A 19,313-nucleotide genomic window follows, 5' to 3' on the forward strand; every position below is an offset into this window, starting at 1 on the left:
TTAAATCTGAAACCTAATCTTTAAAAGGAGACGAGCGAATGGAAGGCATTTTTAGTCAACGACTTGGATTCAGGGTGGTTAGCGCTGCAGGAGCCATTACTTCTCACTAAGCTTGCTGACTCTAGCCCAACTCCCAAAGCAAAGTTCCCCAAGGTCTACCCAAGCGTCCAGCTCCTCTGAAAACTAGATGGTTGGCCCTAAAAAGGGCCGTTGGCATGGATTCACGCAGAGCCGAAGTGGCCGCTTAGCCCCCGAAGCCGTACAGGGTGCGCCCCTGTCGCTTAAGGGCATACACCACGTCCATGGCAGTCACCGTCTTGCGCTTGGCGTGCTCGGTGTAGGTGACTGCGTCCCGGATGACGTTCTCCAGGAACACCTTCAGCACTCCCCGAGTCTCCTCGTAGATGAGGCCGGAGATCCGCTTGACACCTCCACGGCGGGCAAGGCGCCGAATCGCCGGCTTGGTAATACCTTGGATGTTGTCCCTCAATACCTTGCGGTGGCGCTTGGCACCACCTTTGCCCAGGCCCTTACCGCCCTTCCCTCTTCCAGACATACCGATCGCAGCTCGCAAACATAACCTTTGGAGAAATGAACGTACCCGTCCCCTTAATATACAAGAGTGCCGGACCAGATTGAGAACAGAAGGCGCGGAGCAGGGAAGCCCGCCCCAAATTGTCCCCGCCCGCTCGACGTCGCGTCCTTTCTTCTCTGCGGTGTCCCCAGTTCCGCTTCTTTGCTCTCCACGGCTCCCTCTGGCGGGCTCTTGAAACAAGAACCTACGGGCCCTCGTCCCCGGGAGAACACAGATCCCAACGCCAGGCTTCCGGCTGCCCCAACTGTCTTTCGCCTTCGTCTCTCTCCATTTGCGGACTCCCCCGGGCATAAAATGTAGGCTAAGAAAGGTCTTTCTGGTGGAAGATGAAAGGAAGGGCAAACAGAGTGGAGAGACGGGGAGAAGAAGACAGCGCCGGCGCCGGGTCTCATCCCGAGTAAAGGGGCGCGGGGTTCCGAAGCACGGTTGCAGAGAACAGCAACAAAAGCAGGTCCGACGCTTTGGCAGACCTAGAAGGTCATGGCCAGGGCCGCCACACCTGTGTATGTGCGGAGCGCGGGCAGAGAGCGCCGTAATTTCTGAGTCTAGTGTGTTTTGTTGATGGTGGGGGCATGGAATTTCACGTCCCCCGGGAGAAATCAGATCCTAGGCAAGTTGATTTTACTATATTTGCAAGCCGCCTCGTGGAGGTCAGTGAATCCAACCCACTGTCATCCAAAGCTCGGCCGAAAGAAGCAATATATACAGAAAGAAGACGAGGATGTTCTGTGTCCCCGTTTCTACAGATCCTCTAAAGTCGACCCTTGCTTGCAGCCAGAAATCAGTGGCAGAATTGTGTCCCCATGGACGCCCCACGTGGAGCTAGCAAAGTTTGCTGAATTGGGTTTCTCAAGGGGAAATCTCCCTTTTGAAGATCACTACCAGAAACTGCCCTATGAAGTTGGTTGGGGTCCTTTAGTGATAGCATGTTTGTTACTTTACCAGGGCCTTCTGTAAGGAGAATCCACCAGAAGATGTGGTTTCTGTATCAGAAAGAATTATCCCTTTTTTTCTGAGGGATGTGTATTATCTTAAATGTTACATGCCCTTTTCCCTCTCCTGGCTCTATCTTTTATATGCCAATGAGTCCCAGTAACATATCTTTATCCAGACTTCTAGGCTCCAGGCATAGAGATCTTCCTGGTTGTTCTTTAGTCGTTTTAAACTAAAAAATCTCAAAATGCTTAAACTTCAAAGCTCCAAGGTGTGTCTCTAACAGGGGCTGAGAGAATCCATTCTCTTCCTTCTTCCCCAGCCATAAACCTTGTTCTCTGCTCATTGAATGGTGCCACCATCATCACTTGCCTAAATCAATACCCTGGGATTCACAATAGGTGTTGATTACAAAAATGAAATGAAAGGAATGTTGATAAAGAAAGTACCTTTAAAAAATAGCCTTTTTCTTCCTTCCTTCCTTCTTTCCTTCCTCTCTCCCCCCTCCCTCCCTCCTTTCCCCCCTTTCCCTCCCTTCTTCCCTCCTTCCTTCCTTCCCTTCTTTTTCTTTTTCTTCTTTCTTTTTTCCAGACAGGCCGTATATTCATTGAATTGTGAACATTCTGTCCTAATTTTCCCCATAAACCAGAGATAGTGTTATACTAACATCTGTGGCCTGAACTTAAAAACAACAACAAAAGACCCCAAGTAATTTACCTTTATCATGGGAAATTTTCTGAGCTGCTTTTAGGTGGAAAGGGGAAGGTCAGAGAGCCTCTTCTTTATCTGTTGTTTCTCTAGTAACTTCAGCTCAAAATAATTAATCTACCAGAGTGGCATATTTGGGGATGGTATCTTCTGAACCCTGCCAACTAAAATCTGCTGTAGAGACAGGAAAATTTTACCTCTACCTGCTTAGGTTTTTTCTATTGGGCCTGATCATTAAATTGACACAAGGCGGATTAACAGGAGAAAAGCATAGAAATCTATTCACTGAGTTTTCTTTGACACTGGAGCCCTCGTAAGTAATTGAAGACCCAGAGAAGCAGTTAGAGTTGACTGTTTATAGACTGAATTGGACAGAAGAGTGAGTCATGAAAATGTCACAAGAGGGAAGGGTTTTGGCTAGGGCAGTTCATGGTGGAAAAATCGCTAGGAAGATAAGGGTTAGTTTAACAAAGGTTTCTTTGTGCAGATTTCTCTTGGCATCAACTCCCCATCCTCGGTGAAAAGAATGCTGTTTTCCTCCTGGTATAGGGAAGACATCTTCCATGTGGGTGTTTAGTCTCCTGTTTTTAGGAAAGAAACAGAGGTCAGAGCATACTTCTTGCACCTGCTGTTTTTCATGTACCTTTAGCTCAAAATAATTCATGTGCCAAATGGCATAATTTAGGGGTGGCATATTCTGGGTTGGCATATTAGGGTTTGGGACATGCATATTAAATATTTTAAGCTGAAGAAATCTTGAGAAAGGGATATAAGCAGGAAGGTCGTTGTCAACTTCCCGCCAAAGCCTTCTCCCTTGAAACAGGTCATAATATCTTCTTGTGGCTTCTCTGTAGGACTAGAGGGACAGATGAGGAAAGGAGCATCTTTGGTTCTAAAGACAAAGGGACCCACAGAAGAAACCTAACAAACAGGACTCGTTGCCTTCTCTGGCTTATTAGACTTACTTCATACTCTGTACCCTACCGCATTTCTTTGGAGTGCCTACCCTTCACCACAGTGAGCATAAAAATACTACAGTCAAACTGTTTCTTTGGATCTCCATTTCCTTAGGAAAGTTCCCACATCACATAAAACTTGTATTAAATACCTGTGTGTTCTCTTCCGCTGTTGGTTCTGTCTTTGTTGGTTTAATTTTCAGTCCCCAGCTGGGTACCTGAAGAGGACTGAGGAAAACTTTCCTTCCCTATGCCACCCCTCACTGCATAGGACAAGGACTAGTGTTAAGGTAAAAGGGGGAAGTTTTCATCCAATGAGCAAGGTGTTGAGGGTATGACTTTATCTCAGAATGGAGTTAAGGAAAGAAGGTCAAAAGTCCCTGGTTTCTGAATTCGGTCCAGGGCTAAGGGCCACCTAAGATAAAAGGAAATCGTGTCGTTCATGTGTGGAATTTAAGAAACAAAACAAATGAACAAAGGAAAAAAAGAGAGCGAGACAAACCAAAAATAGACCCTTAAGAGAAGAAACTGATCTATACCAGAAAGTGGGGGGTGGGAGCAGTTAAATAAGTGATTTAAAAATTAAAATTAAAAAAAAAAAAGGATGAAAGGCAATCAGGCACATGGCTGGCCCAAACCACAAACCAAAGATTCAGTCTCATCTTGAGGGTACTTGAAGCCCTGGGGTGTCTGCAATCAAAGACTGAACACAAATTCAGTCTTCTTGGAACATATAATTTAGTCCATTACTTTTATATTAAGAACAAACACAGGCACATACAAAACATTATCCTTTTCTTTTACCTGTTTATTTCCTGGGGCAAATGTTAAATTTCGTTCATATGCTCTTCCCCCCATTCAGCACTAAATAATGAAACTTCAGGGCTCAATCTGGAAACTGCAGATTCTTATTATTCCTGGCAAAAGAAATCTCAGAGATATTTGTAGGAGAAAAATACTCCCTTTTCCCCCACAGCAGCAGCAAATCAGAGGTTCTTCTGCATTGTCAAATTTACTTCTTTTTTTTTTTTTCAAGATTTTATTTATGAAAGAGAGAGAGAGAGAGCTCATGCACAAGCAGGCAGAGGTGGAGAGAGAAGCGGGCTCCCCGCTGAGCAGGAGCCCATGGGGACTCACCCCAGGACTCTGGAATCATGACCCTAGCCAAAGGCAGCGGCCCAACTGACCGAGCCACCCAGGCATCCCAAATTTACTTCTGATAGAGTACTGTATTGAGAACACTCACAGGGATCATTCCGTTGTCCGATGTGGAGACCGGGGGAAATCAAACGATTATGGATCTGAATTCTGTTATTAAAGGTGACTTCTAAGTGTTGGGGAGCAAGAATTTCCTGTCTCCTTCAAGGTCCTTCTACCTAGACTAAGAATCAAATTGACATGAGACAGATTAACAGAAAATCACATTTAATTCTGTAGGTACAAGGAATCTACACAGACATGGAAATTCTGAAGGCAGGTAAGATGAACTAAGGAGAAGGAGTAGGGGCCTGGGACTTCAAAAGGAAGGAATGTGATTCACAGGAAGATGAAAAAGAGTCCATGTTTGCTAAACACATGTGTGCTGGGCCACTCAGAAACAATGGGACACAGAGGACTTTGATCAAACAGGCCTTGCTAGGTTCCTCCCTGTCGACCAGACCTAGTTCATGGTGTAAGGTAGTTATCCACAGTGACAGATCTCTTTCTGGAGCAGGTCCTCTATCTCAATTCCTCTTAGGTAGATGTAGGAGAGGCAAAACGCTTTTTTTCAATCTACTGGGTTTTGATTGCTTTTTTATTTATATATATGTGTGTGTGTGTGTGTGTGTGTGTGTGTGTGTGTGTGTGTGTGTATTTTTTTTTTAAGGATTTTATTTACCTATTTGTCAGAGAGAGAGCAAGAGAGCCAGCAGAAGCAGGGAGAACAGCAGTCAGAGGCAGAAGCAGTCTCTCTTCTGAGCAAGGAGCTCGATGTGGGACTAGATTCCAGGACCCTGGGATCACGACCTGAGCCAAAGGCAGATGTTTAACCGACTGAGCCACCCGGGTGCCCCTTTTGATTGCTTTTTAAACTTGAAATAATCTCCACGCTTGACCTTCGCATCTGTAAATAACAACTTGTTCTATTCTGAAGATAGCCAGAAGAAGACTCTTGGAATTTTCTTATTCTCTATTTTATAGAGGTAAAATACATCCCATGACTGCGGAATTTTGTATGAATGTACATTGTAGGGGAGCAAAATTTTGCTCCCCCAAAAAGTGTTTCTTTGGCACATAATTTTAGACTGATTATTTTTAGGAAGCAGAAGACTCAAAAAAGTTTTTCTTTTTGCCTCCCTCCTAACAGCTTAAAAGAACTTGGATAGAGGAGCTGCTCTAGGAAGGGAACTATGTATGGCCCTAGAAAACTACTGTACAGTATGCCCTAGGTGTGGTAGACAGGGAGGAACCCGGCAAAGTCTGTTTACTGAAATTCTTTTCTATACCCCATTGTTTCCCAATGACCCAGCAAACATTTGTTCACCAAACATTAACTCATGTTATCTTCTTGTAATGGTCTTTCTTCGCTTTGCAGTCCCAGACCCTGACTGATCCCTTTCTTAGCCATGAAAAGCATATAAACCTCAATTGCCTGACTGCCTGGGGTCTCATATTCTTGTATGATTTTCTTATATTCTTATATGATTTTCTCCTGTTAATTGGTCTCATGTCAATTTAATTCTTAAGCCAGCCAAAAAAAATTGAGGGGTAGAGCAAAGTTTTTACTCCCCAACAACAGCTAAACAATCTTTTTCATATCTAAATGAATGTCATGGCCAAGAATGCATCTATTAAAAAAGAACACCACAAAGAAATGTGAGGCCATTGTGGACTGCTTTAGGCTACCATCCAGATCCCCAGATGGTAGTTTCCTATTCTGATGGCAATAGTTCAGTGGGGAAGAAGTACTGAGGAGTTTGATTGCATGATGGGAATATTCTTCAGTGCTTTAAAATGTGCGCCAAGCCTGGTGAAACTGGAAATCCATTATAAGTTCATTTTTTTGTTTTATGGTATCATGCAGGCCTTGTTACTTGTCTGGGACAAGCCATAACTTCTCTGAGACTCTATCTTTTTATCTGTGGAATGGGGAAAAAAGCATCTATTTCACAGAGTTGGGATTAAACGAGACAGTGTATGTAGAAGAATTTTTATTTTTTATTTTTTTTAAAGATTTTATTTATTTATGTGACAGAGAGAGAGACAGAGAGAAGGAACACAAGCAGGGCGAGCAGGAGAGGGAGAAGCAGGCTTCCTGCTGAGCAGGGCACGACCCAAGCCGAGGGCAGAGGCTTCAACCCACTGAGCCACCCAGGTGCCCCTGTAGAAGAATTTTTAAATACTGAGTCATGGTCTCTATATGTTCGTCATTATTACAAAACAACCGCAGGAAGGGGTGACAGCTGTTCACATCAGTTACACTTTTGCAGGACATCTAAGGTCTCCCTAGAGCAGGAGACTGTGCTGCCCATGGGGACACTTGAAGATATAAAAAGAAGTTTCTAGGTTGTTTAGTGTTCAGGAAATCCCCTCAAAATAACTTTTATTCTGCCTTCAGCAGGAAGATGATCATTCACATTGATACCATAAAGTAAGTTTTAAGCTCGATGGGCCTGACTGTGTTCACAGGTTTGAAGTTTGGTTTTTTGTTTTTTTTTTATAGGGTTTGGATGCAATGCTTTTTCAATAGAATGAGCATATGATTAAAAGTTATATATTAACTCTTCACACTTTTTAAGCATTGGTAACCTTACATGACTTGTTTTATGACATGTAATTTTCTGAGCAATACTTCAAAGCATATGAAATAACTAAAAAGCAGAGGATCTTCAATTTTCTTATAGAGAATAGAAAAAATGAAACTTTTAGGTGAAACTTTTAGATGGAACTACTTTATTGAAGAAAATATGTTAGCAACTCAGTAATCAACGGATAATTTATTTGCTTTGAAATTTTATTATAGCTTTTAATCTGATAAGCAAGTTGACTCTTTACAAACTATTCACTATTCACAATTTCTCCTTGTAAAGGAGAAATTAACGTTTCTGGTCCTATATTCCTTGACTTAGAAGCATCTCCTCTACAGGACCTGGATGGCCATTGATGGATTGAGGGGAGGGAACCATACTCCAAGGTGAAAAACCCAAGGAAAGGCGGAAGGCTCTACCCTGCAGGTTGCGACTGATTAGCACACGACTTTGGAGTTCCGAAGTTGGGTAAACGTAAATTCAATTTTTTGTTCCTTCAATTACATATTGTTTTGTTGAATCACCGTCGTACTGTAATGCAACTAACGCGCTTAGCACAGAGTCAGGCGGTAAATAAATGTTAGCTATGGGATTGGAGTTACAGTAACTCTTAACTGGAAATGGAGGCTGAAACCCTAGTTCATGGAAAGGCGTGATTTTATTTCGAAGGCACCAGTTAAAAAACAAATCCCAGGCTGGCGAAAACACTTTAAAAATTGCTCTTACAAAAATGACACCAAATTAAAGGAAAGATCTAAAAAGAAAAACGTCCGTGATCGGTGAGATTACAGAAAAGTACGGAAAGGTGAATAAAGGGGGACAGATTAGCATAACAATCTACCCGAGCAAAGAGGATTGAATTTTAGCCAATGACATCACACTCTGGAGGTTCCTAACCCTCCTGGCCCAATCAAGACAAGGCTACGTCTATAAATAAGACTGCCGGGCACTCGTCGGAAAAAAGTAGTAACACATCATGGCTCGCACGAAGCAGACCGCCCGCAAGTCGACCGGTGGCAAGGCCCCGCGCAAGCAGCTGGCCACCAAGGCGGCCCGTAAGAGCGCGCCGGCCACGGGCGGCGTGAAGAAGCCGCACCGCTACCGGCCGGGCACCGTGGCCCTGCGGGAGATCCGGCGCTACCAGAAGTCCACAGAGCTGCTGATCCGCAAGCTGCCGTTCCAGCGGCTGGTGCGCGAGATCGCGCAGGACTTCAAGACGGACCTGCGCTTCCAGAGCTCGGCAGTCATGGCGCTGCAGGAGGCGAGCGAGGCCTACCTGGTGGGGCTGTTTGAGGACACGAACCTGTGCGCCATCCACGCCAAGCGCGTCACCATCATGCCCAAGGACATCCAGCTGGCGCGCCGCATCCGCGGGGAGCGGGCTTGAGTGAGCGCTCGGCTCGAGGTTCCATCCCATCCAAAGGCTCTTTTCAGAGCCACCCACGTTTTCATGAAAAGCAGCTGTGCAGTTTTTCGCCTGGGGCGGGCTTGCTATAGCGCACCGGTGTACTGGATAGAGACATCAGGGGCAACTCGCACGTGTCGGGTAGTGAGATCATAGAATCAGTGGCTTAGTCTGCTGGCGCGCTAGAGGGAACAGCGGAAATGGTTTATAGATCGTTTTTGCCAATCCCGCTTTTTAGGTGTGGAGTTACTTAAAAGTCTGGAGCGTCAGATACAGAAATTAAGTGGGAAGGCCATCATGTGGGTTTGTGATAACGGCTGGAATGGGAATCTGGGTTTATCAGCCAGATTTTACAGTTGGGAGAACTAAACCAGATGTAAGTCCCTGTTTAAGTACTGAAGCCTTCCCCCGGTTTGTGTGTTAAGAATTGTAAAGGCAGTGACCTAATATGTTCCTCATTGCCTAATCTAAGCGGCGCAAACAGGAATTTGAGGGAAACACCTGATTTTTTTTTTTTTTTGAGATGTGGGTTTAGGTATTCTAAAACCCCAAAAGCAAAACAAACTTCCACAAAGCGTAGAGAAGTAAAACGGTGCAAAAATAGGAGAAAGTTGTCTTCAGCTGTTCCTTCAGATCTCTTTCGTACGCAGGCGTAGGACTGAAAAGTGAAAACCATCCTCTAACGCCCCAAACAGGTGAAACTATTGGGTAGCCTGAAATGGAACATTTTGATTGGCTAAGAACACATTTACTCTCCTAGCCACTAAGGAAGTACGAGCCGGTGCTTTATCTATGTGGACTCCACCCCCCCATGACGACATTGTTGGAAATTAACCAATAAAAATGCAGGCGTGTGCGAGCCTTCATTTGCATACAGGCTCTATAAGTAGCGCGTAACCAAGCCCTTCGGAAATAGTCTGGCTCCTTCCTGGCGTGTGGCGTTTCTTCCTGCAAAAATGCCTGATCCAGCAAAGTCGGCTCCTGCTCCCAAGAAAGGCTCCAAGAAAGCTGTTACCAAAGTGCAGAAGAAGGACGGCAAGAAGCGCAAGCGCAGCCGTAAGGAGAGCTATTCCGTTTACGTGTATAAAGTGTTGAAGCAGGTGCACCCGGACACCGGCATCTCGTCCAAGGCCATGGGCATCATGAACTCCTTCGTCAACGACATCTTCGAGCGCATCGCCGGCGAGGCCTCCCGCCTGGCGCATTACAACAAGCGCTCCACCATCACGTCGCGGGAGATCCAGACGGCCGTGCGCCTGCTGCTGCCCGGCGAGCTGGCCAAGCACGCCGTGTCCGAGGGCACCAAGGCGGTCACCAAGTACACCAGCTCGAAGTAAGGGCACGTAAAGAACGCAATAGAACAGCTACTTGACCCAAACGGCTCTTTTCAGAGCCACTTAATTTGTCACAGAAAGTGGCTGTAAACACCTGCTAAAAGATTCTGGCTTTTGGTTAGGCGGGGTGGGCCTGTGAACTCGAGAACATTTGGGTTTGGGGCTAGGTTAGGACTGTGGTAAAGATTGCCATGGCTCTTAAAATCTGGAGCCTGCGTGTGGTGATGTCCCCTAGTGGCACGACTCTTACTGGTAAGGAAAAACTAGTTGCCAAAATGGTCTCTACCTTGTTCTATACGGAGTCGGCGATGGAAGCTTAGAGGTAAGTGAGCAAGCAGGTTTGCTATAGTTTAAAGTTGTCTTGTTTTGGGTGGGGGGTGCTGTTCTACTTTTCTGTCTATAAATGTCAACCCAAAGGTTTCTCTAAGTGAGCTGGAATTTGTTTTTCTTGGCGTACCCGTGGAAGTCCCTCCATTCCCCACTGCCTTAATGTTGTATTCCTAAACATTTCTAGGCGTGTGTCAAGAAGGATGAGCGATAAAGCAATATGCTTTAGTCTGTTGACCTATGTGTAAGTTCCGACTTAGCACTCCTTACCTAACTTCTTCCCTAACCCAATCCTTCAGCCAGGTAAAAAATTCTGTCTTCCCATCCTTTGGAACATTTAGTCCCAGCCTGGAGACAAAGTCATCTCCTGGGGAGGGATGCTAAGTGCCATTTAGTGGGTAAAGGTCAGAGATGCCGATAATTCCAAAATGCATAGGGCAGCCCCCGCAGCCAAGAGTTCATCACCTCTGTAACCCCAGTCCTTGTGCCGCGGCAGTTGGTAGACCCAGCGCCCAGACTTCCTTTACATCAGGATTTCTCTTTTGGTTTAAATCTTCCTTCCACCCCACCACCTAGTCAATGTTACTGCTCTTGGTGGAAGCTGAGCAGAATGCAGATTTACTCTGATTACTTAACACTGCACAGGAAAATTACCTTGTTTTTCTGTAACAGTTTCCTGGTTATAAGAACCACCTTGGTGCTTGTTAAATGCATTTCCAGGTGCCTGTCCTGGAACTTCCTGATAAAGGCAGGTTGAAGTGGAGACTGGGGAGTTAGGTGGTTTTTAGTGTTCTCTGGTGTATTTAAAAAAAAAGTTTGGGGGGCATGGTATGTAAAGGACACAACTAACCTATGGGATGAATTTCTAAAGACCCCTTAAATCAAAACTTGCATAATTCAAGACTAATCCTGAGAGAGGCTGGTGAATGCTTTACCAAACCACAGGTACCCTTAAGGTGAAAGGAAAAATCTTCGTTTCCAGTTCATTTGGCAAGCTTTGAAATTAAGCCATTCTTGATCAATATTAAGGAATTTGCTTGACAAGTTTGTGCTTAAAACAAATTTCATTTATTTTAAACATTTTGTCAGCACAAGCAGGCAGAGCGGCAGGCAGAGGCAGAGCAGCCGGCTCCCCACTAAGCAAGGACCCTGATTCGGGATTCGATAGCAGGACCCCAGGACCATGACCTGAGCTGAAGGCAGCCGCCCAACTGACAGCCACCCAGGCATCCCATGAATTTTATTTATAATGTAAGAGTTCAAATTTACATCCACTTAAAGTTACATAAAGTGGGCTATATATTATTTCTTCCCCTGGAAAATGAAGATTTTTCTGAGTCATTTTCCCTGGCGAGAGGAATGACTCACTGAGAATTTTAATTTCCCAGTGAAAGAAAAGAAATCGTTATGTGGCACATTTTATAGTTGGAAAAGTTAATAAGTGAAAAGGTCAGGGTGCCTGTGTTCTACTCCGTCAAGTTAGCAGCCTCTCAGAGACCCCATCTGGCGTCCTCCCCTTGGATCTTGCAGGCTCTCCTCGCTGAGTGACCCATGTTTCTCAGGGTCTTTGGAAGTTGTTAAAGCATCGTCAGCTGGCTCACCTAATCAAAAGCTATCATTAATTACTCATGACCAAAGGAGTAAGCCTCAGCCCCTTATCCTGAAACTAAAGGTCTTCTGTTATCTGGCCAAAACTTTCCCCTTCTAAACTGTACTACTTTCTGTTGCTCTCACATTACTCATAGTCTGTCCATCCGCTGGTACCATTGCTCACATCTTGGTCCTTGAAGCCTTCCCATCCATTCTAGGTCACAGGAAGTCTTTCTCCTTTTAATTCTTAAGGCTTTCTTTGTTCCTTGCACAATGAATTTGCAATTAACTATAGCGTTGTGAACTAGGTAGCCTTTTTCCTTAAATTTTTTCCTTGTTTTTACACGTTCTTGTTTGTCTTCTAATAGAAGACAGGGTTTACTTTTTTTTTTTTTAAGATTTTATTTATTCATTTGTTAGCACACACAAGCAGAGGGAACGGCAGGCAGAGGGAGAAGCAGACTCCCCACTGAGCAAGAAGCCTGATGCAGAATTCAAACCTAGGACCCTGGGATCACAACCTGAGCCGAAGGCAGCTGCTTAAAGGACTGAGCCACCCAGACGTCCCCAGGGTTTACTTTCTTAAAAAATTACTCCTTGGGAATTTTCACAAAGGCTGTTCTAGTGTCCACTATAAAATAGCATCTTGGAGCACCTGGGTGGCTCAGTTGGTGCAGCGACTGACTTTTGGCTTCAGCTCAGATCATTATCTCAGGGTCATGAGATCAAGCCCTGAGTTGGGCTCCCCACTCAGCCGCTGAGTCTGCTTGAGATTTTCTCACTCTCCTCCCTCTTCCTCTGCCCCTCTCCCCTCTCGTGCTCTCTCTCAAATAAATAAAATATTAAAAAACAAAATAAAACAAAAAAATCACAGGGAAAGTTTGTTGACTGATTGCCCAGACCAGAGGATGCCAGAAAATTGGTCTGAAGGTGGTACATTCATGTACTCCAATAGGCTTTTTTTTTTTTCCTCCACTTCTTCCCAAATTTTCTTGCTCCTTTAACCTGAAACACTCGTAATAATTACTGACCCAGTTAAAACAACTCGGAGATTAAAAACTCCTAAGAGGGGCAGAAAGAGTACTGCACTTGATTGCTTCCTTTTATTCACTGTATCTATGTGACCAAAACAATGGGATTCTACTGGAGCTTTTCCAGCCTAGTTTAGATGCTGCTTTTCCAGTGCTGCAAACAACCATGAGGAGGGAGATGCATTCCAAAAGATGAAAAAAGTCTGTGGAATGAAGATAAGGAGCTTTAAATATCAGATCCAGTAAGCATTGCAAATGGGCTTGGGCTGGGTTAGGTCAAGTGTCATTAAGATTGGTTAGTCATTATTTCAACAACTGGGGAATGGATTGTGGTATCTGTATAAACTTACAAACGTGACCGTTTAACTTTGTCATAATTTGTAGACAAATGCCTCATTTTAAAACTGGGTGCATTTTCTCAAAGTGATCTAAGAGTCAAAATACTTAAATTCGGGTGACTATAATTCAAGCACAGGACAACAGATGGGAAATAAGTTATATGATCTCTTTGAGGAGCATAAAGTAGAAGTTATGAAAGAATGTCAATCTTAAGGAACAAGACTGTTTTGGAGAATTACTAGATAGTGATTTTTTTCTACATTTCCTAACTATAGCTGAGCCATCATGATTTGACAAAAATAGAAAACTTGATAAAAAAAAATTCTAGATCCCATATTGCAAACATGAACAGACTTTTGAAATATAAAAGCAGGGTGTGTTTTCTTTTCATGTGTAATCAAAGAAATATATCAAACATATATTAGCAAAGCAATGAGATGGATAAAAAGATGTAACTACATCTCATAAAGGGATTACACCAGAATAAAAATAATTACAACTCAAGGCAAAATGTGTTATTCCCAGAAGACGGGGTAAGAAGGAAATATTATGAGTTAAGGAGAAGGATAGGTTGCCTCTGGCTGAAGGGTTCAGGAACATTCCATGAGGAGAACTTACATGTGCCAGGTCCTATATGGGTGATGGGATATAGAGGTATCCTCCTTCCCAAGTCCATGAGGTTTCTCTGGAATATTGTTTGTAACCAATATATCAAGTGTCCTTTGGAAATTTTTTTTTAAGTTTTAGTTTTATCCAATTTTCTGTAACCTCTTTCAATTTTTTAATCATCTGATTTTGGTAGACGAAATTCTCCACCATTCTATACCCGCTCTTCCCACTTGTAACATTTCCCCAAACCCTGCTGAGGTTGCAACAACTATGCTCTGTAACCCAGTTGAGAAGCTTCACAGTGTAAGTCGTTGGATATTTATACCAACCTACACTGATTGAGAAGCAGTAAGAGGGTAAAAGAAAACTTGTTGCCTCTGCTACTCTCAATACTTCCAGCCACCAAATGCGCAGGTTCTCCACACCAAGCAATTCTGACCTTACCTCCCTGGATTTGGCACAGATACCACAGATTAAGGGCTCAGCCCCATAAGACCACCCCCCCTTCAAACACTACTCACAGTAGGGGGTCTCCAGGTTACCCAGGCTTCTGTTAGTCTTGGCTACAAATCAGCGGTTCCCATTGCCCCCTCTTCAGGTTTGATCATTTGTTACAATGGCTCATGGAACCCTGGGGGACATGTTTACCAGTTTATTATAAAGGATATAGGAGAGGATACAGATGATGATGATCCAGATGAAGATGTACACAGGGCAAGGGCCAGAAGGGTCCCAAGTGCGGGAGCTTCTGTCCCTGTGGAGCTGTGGTGTCCACCCTCCTGAGATGTGTGCACCAACCCAGAAGCTTTCTGAGACCCATAGTTTGGGAATTTTTATGGAGGCTTTATGAAGTAGACATGATGGATTATTGGCTCAATCTCCATCTCTTCTCCTCCCTGGAGGATGGCAGGGGTGGGGCTAAAAGCTTCTAATTATAGCTTGGCCTTTCTGGTGACCAGCTTCCATCCTGAAGCTTCCTAGGAGCCCACAAAATCCAACTCTTTAGAACAAAAGACCCTTCCCATTACCCAGGAAATTCCAAGAGATTGAGGAGCTCTGTGTCAGGAACCAGGGGCAGAGACCAGATATGTATTTCTTATTATGTCACAGTCCACCCCTGGTCTCTAGGCAGGGACCCATTACAGCAAACTGATTATAATAAAGTCAAAAGATACTGGCTGAGGGGCCCCTGGGTAGTTCAGGCGGTTGAGCGACCAACTTTTGGTCTGAACTCAGGTCTTCATCTTGGGGTCACGTGCTCAGGCCCCACTGCGTTGGGCTCCATGCTGGGCATGGAAGGTGAGTCCCAATTTTCCCACCTAAGAGCCATATGACCTTGGGAAAGTGTCTTTACTCCTCTGACTCTTAATTTCTTCCTCTGTAAAATGAGCAAAATAATGGAACCTACCTTATAGGTTTGTTATGGAGATTAAGTGAGATAATGTGTGCGCTTCGTAGAGTACTTGGAACACAGTAAATATTTGATCAGCGTTTCCTTGTGATTGTAGTTAGGCACTTCCTGCAGGTACCACTGTATCTCTGGAGCACTCTTCCTATCCCAACAAGTATGGCTTTAAGAGATTTCTAGTGATTTGAGAGTCACATTCCTACACACTGAAGCAATAAGACCTTCATTTTCTAAAACATCATCCAAGAAGGCAATTTCACAATTTACTGGTCAGGCCTTTGATTCTGTAGAAACTTCAAGTATCTGCCATGTGTCCTGAAGGAAAAAAATGAATTGGGATACAAAAGACCTTATTTATAGTGTCTGTTAGCAGTGCTCTATAAAGATCTATATTATCTGGCAAATACCTTTTTTTTTCTTTTTTTAAGTTAGATGATGTTTGCAATACTTCCCATCGATTGTTCTCTGGAAAAATGAAATACTTTCCTTAAATACTTCTTTCCTATTTCTGATTTCTGAGTTGAAAGCTCTGGATTTTAAGGACTTAACCCAGGAGCAAGGCAAGTGAATAAAAATTATTTAGGGCACACTATTAGGTACCACAGAGAAGGACACACCTTATAACCAAAAGGAGACCGAATAGGCAAATATTTGGGAAATGTTAAAATCAGGAATTTTAAAATGGGCTTGGTGGAGTCAGGTGGATGACTTATGACCTCAGCTTTGTTTTTTGACAATGTTTTTTGGCAATGATGTTTGAGCCTTGTCTAAGTTTTAGTTTCTACTTGGTAGTATTCTAATTTTCAAATGCATTGAAGGAAAACTCTTCGCCAAGAAGGAGTGTGAAATACAGTTCAGCTACACCACAGATACAACCCTGGGCAAAAGTTGTTCAGTGTTCTAAATATAATTCCCAATCCAAGGGTTGGGCCTTGCACTACTTGAATTTCTTTCTGGAGATGTGTTTCATCTAGTTTCATCTAGTTTGGCATGTCTAGATTCAAGACCCACATTATAACATGTAGAATGAGGAGAAAGAGAAAGACACACTGGTTAACCTAGATATAATAGTGTTATTCCAACACTATATTCCAATACTATATTCCAATAGTATATTCCAACAAGTGAATATACTCTTGTTTCCTTAGGCTTCTTCACTCCTCTGCCTGCTACACTATGAAAAACGAGGAAAAGTTATTTCGCTTATTGAAGTGTCTCTGAAAGGGACTTTTCCCCTGGTGTCTTTTTAAGTGTTTGAATTGTTGAATTGTTCATAGTTTTTTGTTTGTTTGTGGTTTTTCACATTACTGTCAAGGGACTGGGCAACAGAAATTATTCTTAAGTGAAAATTTTTTTTCAGAAATAGCAAGTATGTGTAGAGAACATCATTTTAGGATTAGCAGGAGAGTTAAGTAAGGTAAAACTTGAATTTCAATCCTTGGCCTACAGAAAAAAAACCTAAGAAACTTTTCATCGTCTAAGGGAGGTGTATTTCATGGTATTAAGATTGTGGGATGTGTTTAGATGGGAAAGGGGCATAACAGATCAATCTTTCTGGATTAGTATACGCAAATCATTTCTAACGGGGAAAAGTGGAGTCTCAGGCACTGGCAGATCAAGTCGACTAAAACTTGTTGAGGATATAGAGGATTTGAAGAACATGGTTAACAAAATGAGTCCTAACTATACTTACCCCCACACCATCTTGTATCCAAAGTAGAAAACGTACATTTTAAATTCAGATAAATACTGATAACAACTGACCATGTGAAAGATGACAAATGGAAGCTCAACAAGTGTTGAAAAACTTGAAAGTATATGAGACACATTCACTAATCCTAATGCAAGGACATAACTTAAAATATTCTTCTTGATCTATACTGTTAGGAAAAAGCACAAGGACTAAAGAGGACGTAAAAATAAAAATTATATACTTTTTGGTATACAATAATAACATAGATAGCACTTATATGTAGAAATCAGGAAAATTCATAGCTTTAAAATATTAATAATGAGAACTATTAAAATTCATTTATGAGATAATGAGAACTATTAAAAGCACTATTAAAAGCACAAGGACTAAAGAGGATGTAAAAATAAAAATTATATACTTTTTGGTATACAATAATAACATAGATAGCACTTATATGTAGAAATCAGAGGAAAATTCATAGCTTTAAAATTCATTTACGAGATAATGAGAACTATTAAAAATTAACTATTTAATGAACTAAAAATGAACTATTAAAAATGAACTATTAAAAATGTTATGTTATTAACATAACACCGAATAAAGAGACACCAAAACAGGAGAGAAGTAGAGGCATAAATTAGGGCTGAAGCAGAAATGAATAGATCTTACTTCCTCACTCCCCCAAAATAGAATCAATCAATTAAGCCAAAATCTGGTTCATTGAGAGAAAGTTAAAGGGTTAATCCTTTGGTAATTTAATACTGAAAAAGAAAAAGTGCACTACTATACCAGCAACATCAAATACAGAAGATATTTTAAATGGTATGTGTATTTTCATACAAGGATTTGCAAATGTAGACAAAATATTTAGTTTTTAATATAAGTGATCAAAGTTGCCTTAAGAAAGGTAGAATGACTGAATAAAAATAGCTGAAGGAGAAACTGAAAAAACAGGCAAAGACCTACCCTTAGATCTACCAGATCCAGAGAGTTTCATCACACATTGAGGGAAGAGACAATATTTATATAAATGGATCAAGATAATGGAAAAAAGATTAAAATCTGCATGCAAATATTATGAGGCAAAGAAAGCAACAGATACTATTAAGTTTAAGTGAACTGAAGGTGCCTGGGTGGTGTGGTTGGTTAAGCATTCAACTCTTGGTTTCTGTTCAAATCATGATCTCAGGGTTGTGAGATCGAGCCCAGCATCGGGCTCTATGCTCCACACAGAGTCTGCTTAAGACTCTCTCTCCCTCTGTTCCTCCCTCCTGCTCTCTGTCTCTAAAATAAATAAGTAAGTCTTTAAAAAAAAAAAAAAAGATTAAGTGAAGTAAGCCTTGCATAGCAATAAAAGAGTGTTTGGTAAGGAAAATGAATCCATAGAAGTTAGATATTATGGGCCACAATATAGATTTCAAAGTGGAATGAAGAGTAATTGGGATAAGAAACCGGGAGCTGTTAGGTACATGGTTAGGATTTGAATTCTAGTGTGTTGGACCCAAAGCCTGTGAAATGTCAAGACGTGACTGAATTCAAGTTAGGAAATTACTATTTTCTAAAATACATATGGTACTTACAAACCTGTTGCAAATGTCTAGTTCTTCTCTTTCAGGCCTTTTTCTGCCCTTTCAGAAGAAATGGTCTTCAAAGTCACAGCCAGACTCCAGAGATGATTCCCCGGAGATCATGCCATGGCCTTCTCAAAATTATCTCCTGATGGAGAACCACGTTTGGAGAATTTACTTTTTCAGAATGTGTAAACCAATTATTTTGAGTTTTTCTTAGAGATATTCTGTCTCCATTAACTCGCTTATCATGTTCGGGAAACTTCCCCTTTAACACATGGTCCCTCTTCACAATTTATTCTTTTTTTTTCCTTTTTAAAGATTTTAATTATTTATTGTCAGAGAGAGAGAGAGAGCATGTGCACACAAGCACAGGCAGGCAGAGGTAGAGGAAGAAGCAGGCTTCCAGCTGAGCAAGGAACCCAATGTGGGACTCGATCCCAGGACTCTGGGATCATAACCTAAGCCGAAGTCAGATGCTTAACCGACTGAGCCACTCAGGCGTCCCTTCACAACTTATTCTTAAGTGGAGGAGGTAAGGAGTAACATGTACTTTATGTGGTATGGAGATGAAATGGGGAAGGCAGAAAGATGAGCTTCTCATCCTCTAGGGATTTGGACCCTACAATTAGAAACAAACCTAGAAATAAGGAATAAAGTAAGGACAGCAAACAATTTTATTGGCTCCCATTTGACTGCCAGTGTGCATTCCAAGGAAGTCTATATCTAAAAGACCTTCTGGAGGTCCAGATTTTCAACTGACTAGAATTTTTTTTTTTTTTTTACATCCTGCTTCCCATTGCCAAGCTTAATAGACAGTTCTCTTAGGGTCTTTCAGTTTTTAAATTATCCTAACAATGAGATTGGTAATAATCACTTCTTAAGATTTTAACAATACTGTTTACAATAACTTACAAAAATGAAAAAGCTTGGAACAAATCTAATGGAAAGATGAGCAAAACTTCTAGGGAGAAAATCTTAACATTATTGAGAGATTATCAAGGATATAAATAAATGGAGAGTTATACC

At 42.3% G+C, this 19,313-nt stretch overlaps 3 protein-coding genes across 4 annotated transcripts; 2 read left to right on the forward strand and 1 right to left on the reverse strand.

The window, feature by feature from the left end:
* Positions 1-244: 244 nt before the first annotated feature.
* On the reverse strand, positions 245-556 carry H4C14 (H4 clustered histone 14; the record flags this gene model as incomplete). The annotated part of the gene is made up of 1 exon (XM_080801916.1): positions 245-556. One exon carries the CDS (start codon positions 554-556, stop codon positions 245-247), a length of 312 nt encoding a protein of 103 aa, XP_080658042.1.
* Positions 557-7,956: 7,400 nt separating this feature from the next.
* On the forward strand, positions 7,957-8,367 carry LOC308340598 (histone H3.2; the record flags this gene model as incomplete). Its single annotated transcript, XM_080799903.1, has 1 exon — positions 7,957-8,367. The coding sequence occupies one exon, from the start codon at positions 7,957-7,959 to the stop codon at positions 8,365-8,367; it is 411 nt and encodes a 136-aa protein (XP_080656029.1).
* A 934-nt stretch (positions 8,368-9,301) lies between these two features.
* LOC308341776 (histone H2B type 2-F-like) lies at positions 9,302-19,313 on the forward strand. 2 transcript variants are annotated; one of them, XR_013966720.1, is made up of 2 exons: positions 9,302-10,041; positions 18,332-18,477. XR_013966720.1 is itself a non-coding variant. In XM_080801779.1 (2 exons), exons 1-2 carry the CDS (start codon positions 9,342-9,344, stop codon positions 18,390-18,392), a joined length of 438 nt encoding a protein of 145 aa, XP_080657905.1. In that variant the 5' UTR covers positions 9,327-9,341; the 3' UTR covers positions 18,393-19,313. The 2 variants fall into 2 exon arrangements, 1 of the variants encoding a protein (XP_080657905.1); XM_080801779.1 differs by having other exon boundaries at positions 9,327-9,718; positions 18,332-19,313.

Source organism: Martes martes (assembly GCF_963455335.1).
Source record: "Martes martes genome assembly, chromosome: 4".
NCBI lineage: Eukaryota > Metazoa > Chordata > Mammalia > Carnivora > Mustelidae > Martes > Martes martes.

What these genes read in the sequence shown, in the direction of transcription:
- LOC308341776 (XM_080801779.1), top strand. Translation starts at nt 9,342, where the DNA reads ATGCCTGATCCAGCAAAGTCGGCTCCTGCTCCCAAGAAAGGCTCCAAG. An exon ending in ACCAAGTACACCAGCTCGAA is followed by an intron (nt 9,719 to 18,331) that starts GTAAGGGCACGT and finishes CTTCTCTTTCAG; the next exon opens with GCCTTTTTCTGCCCTTTCAG.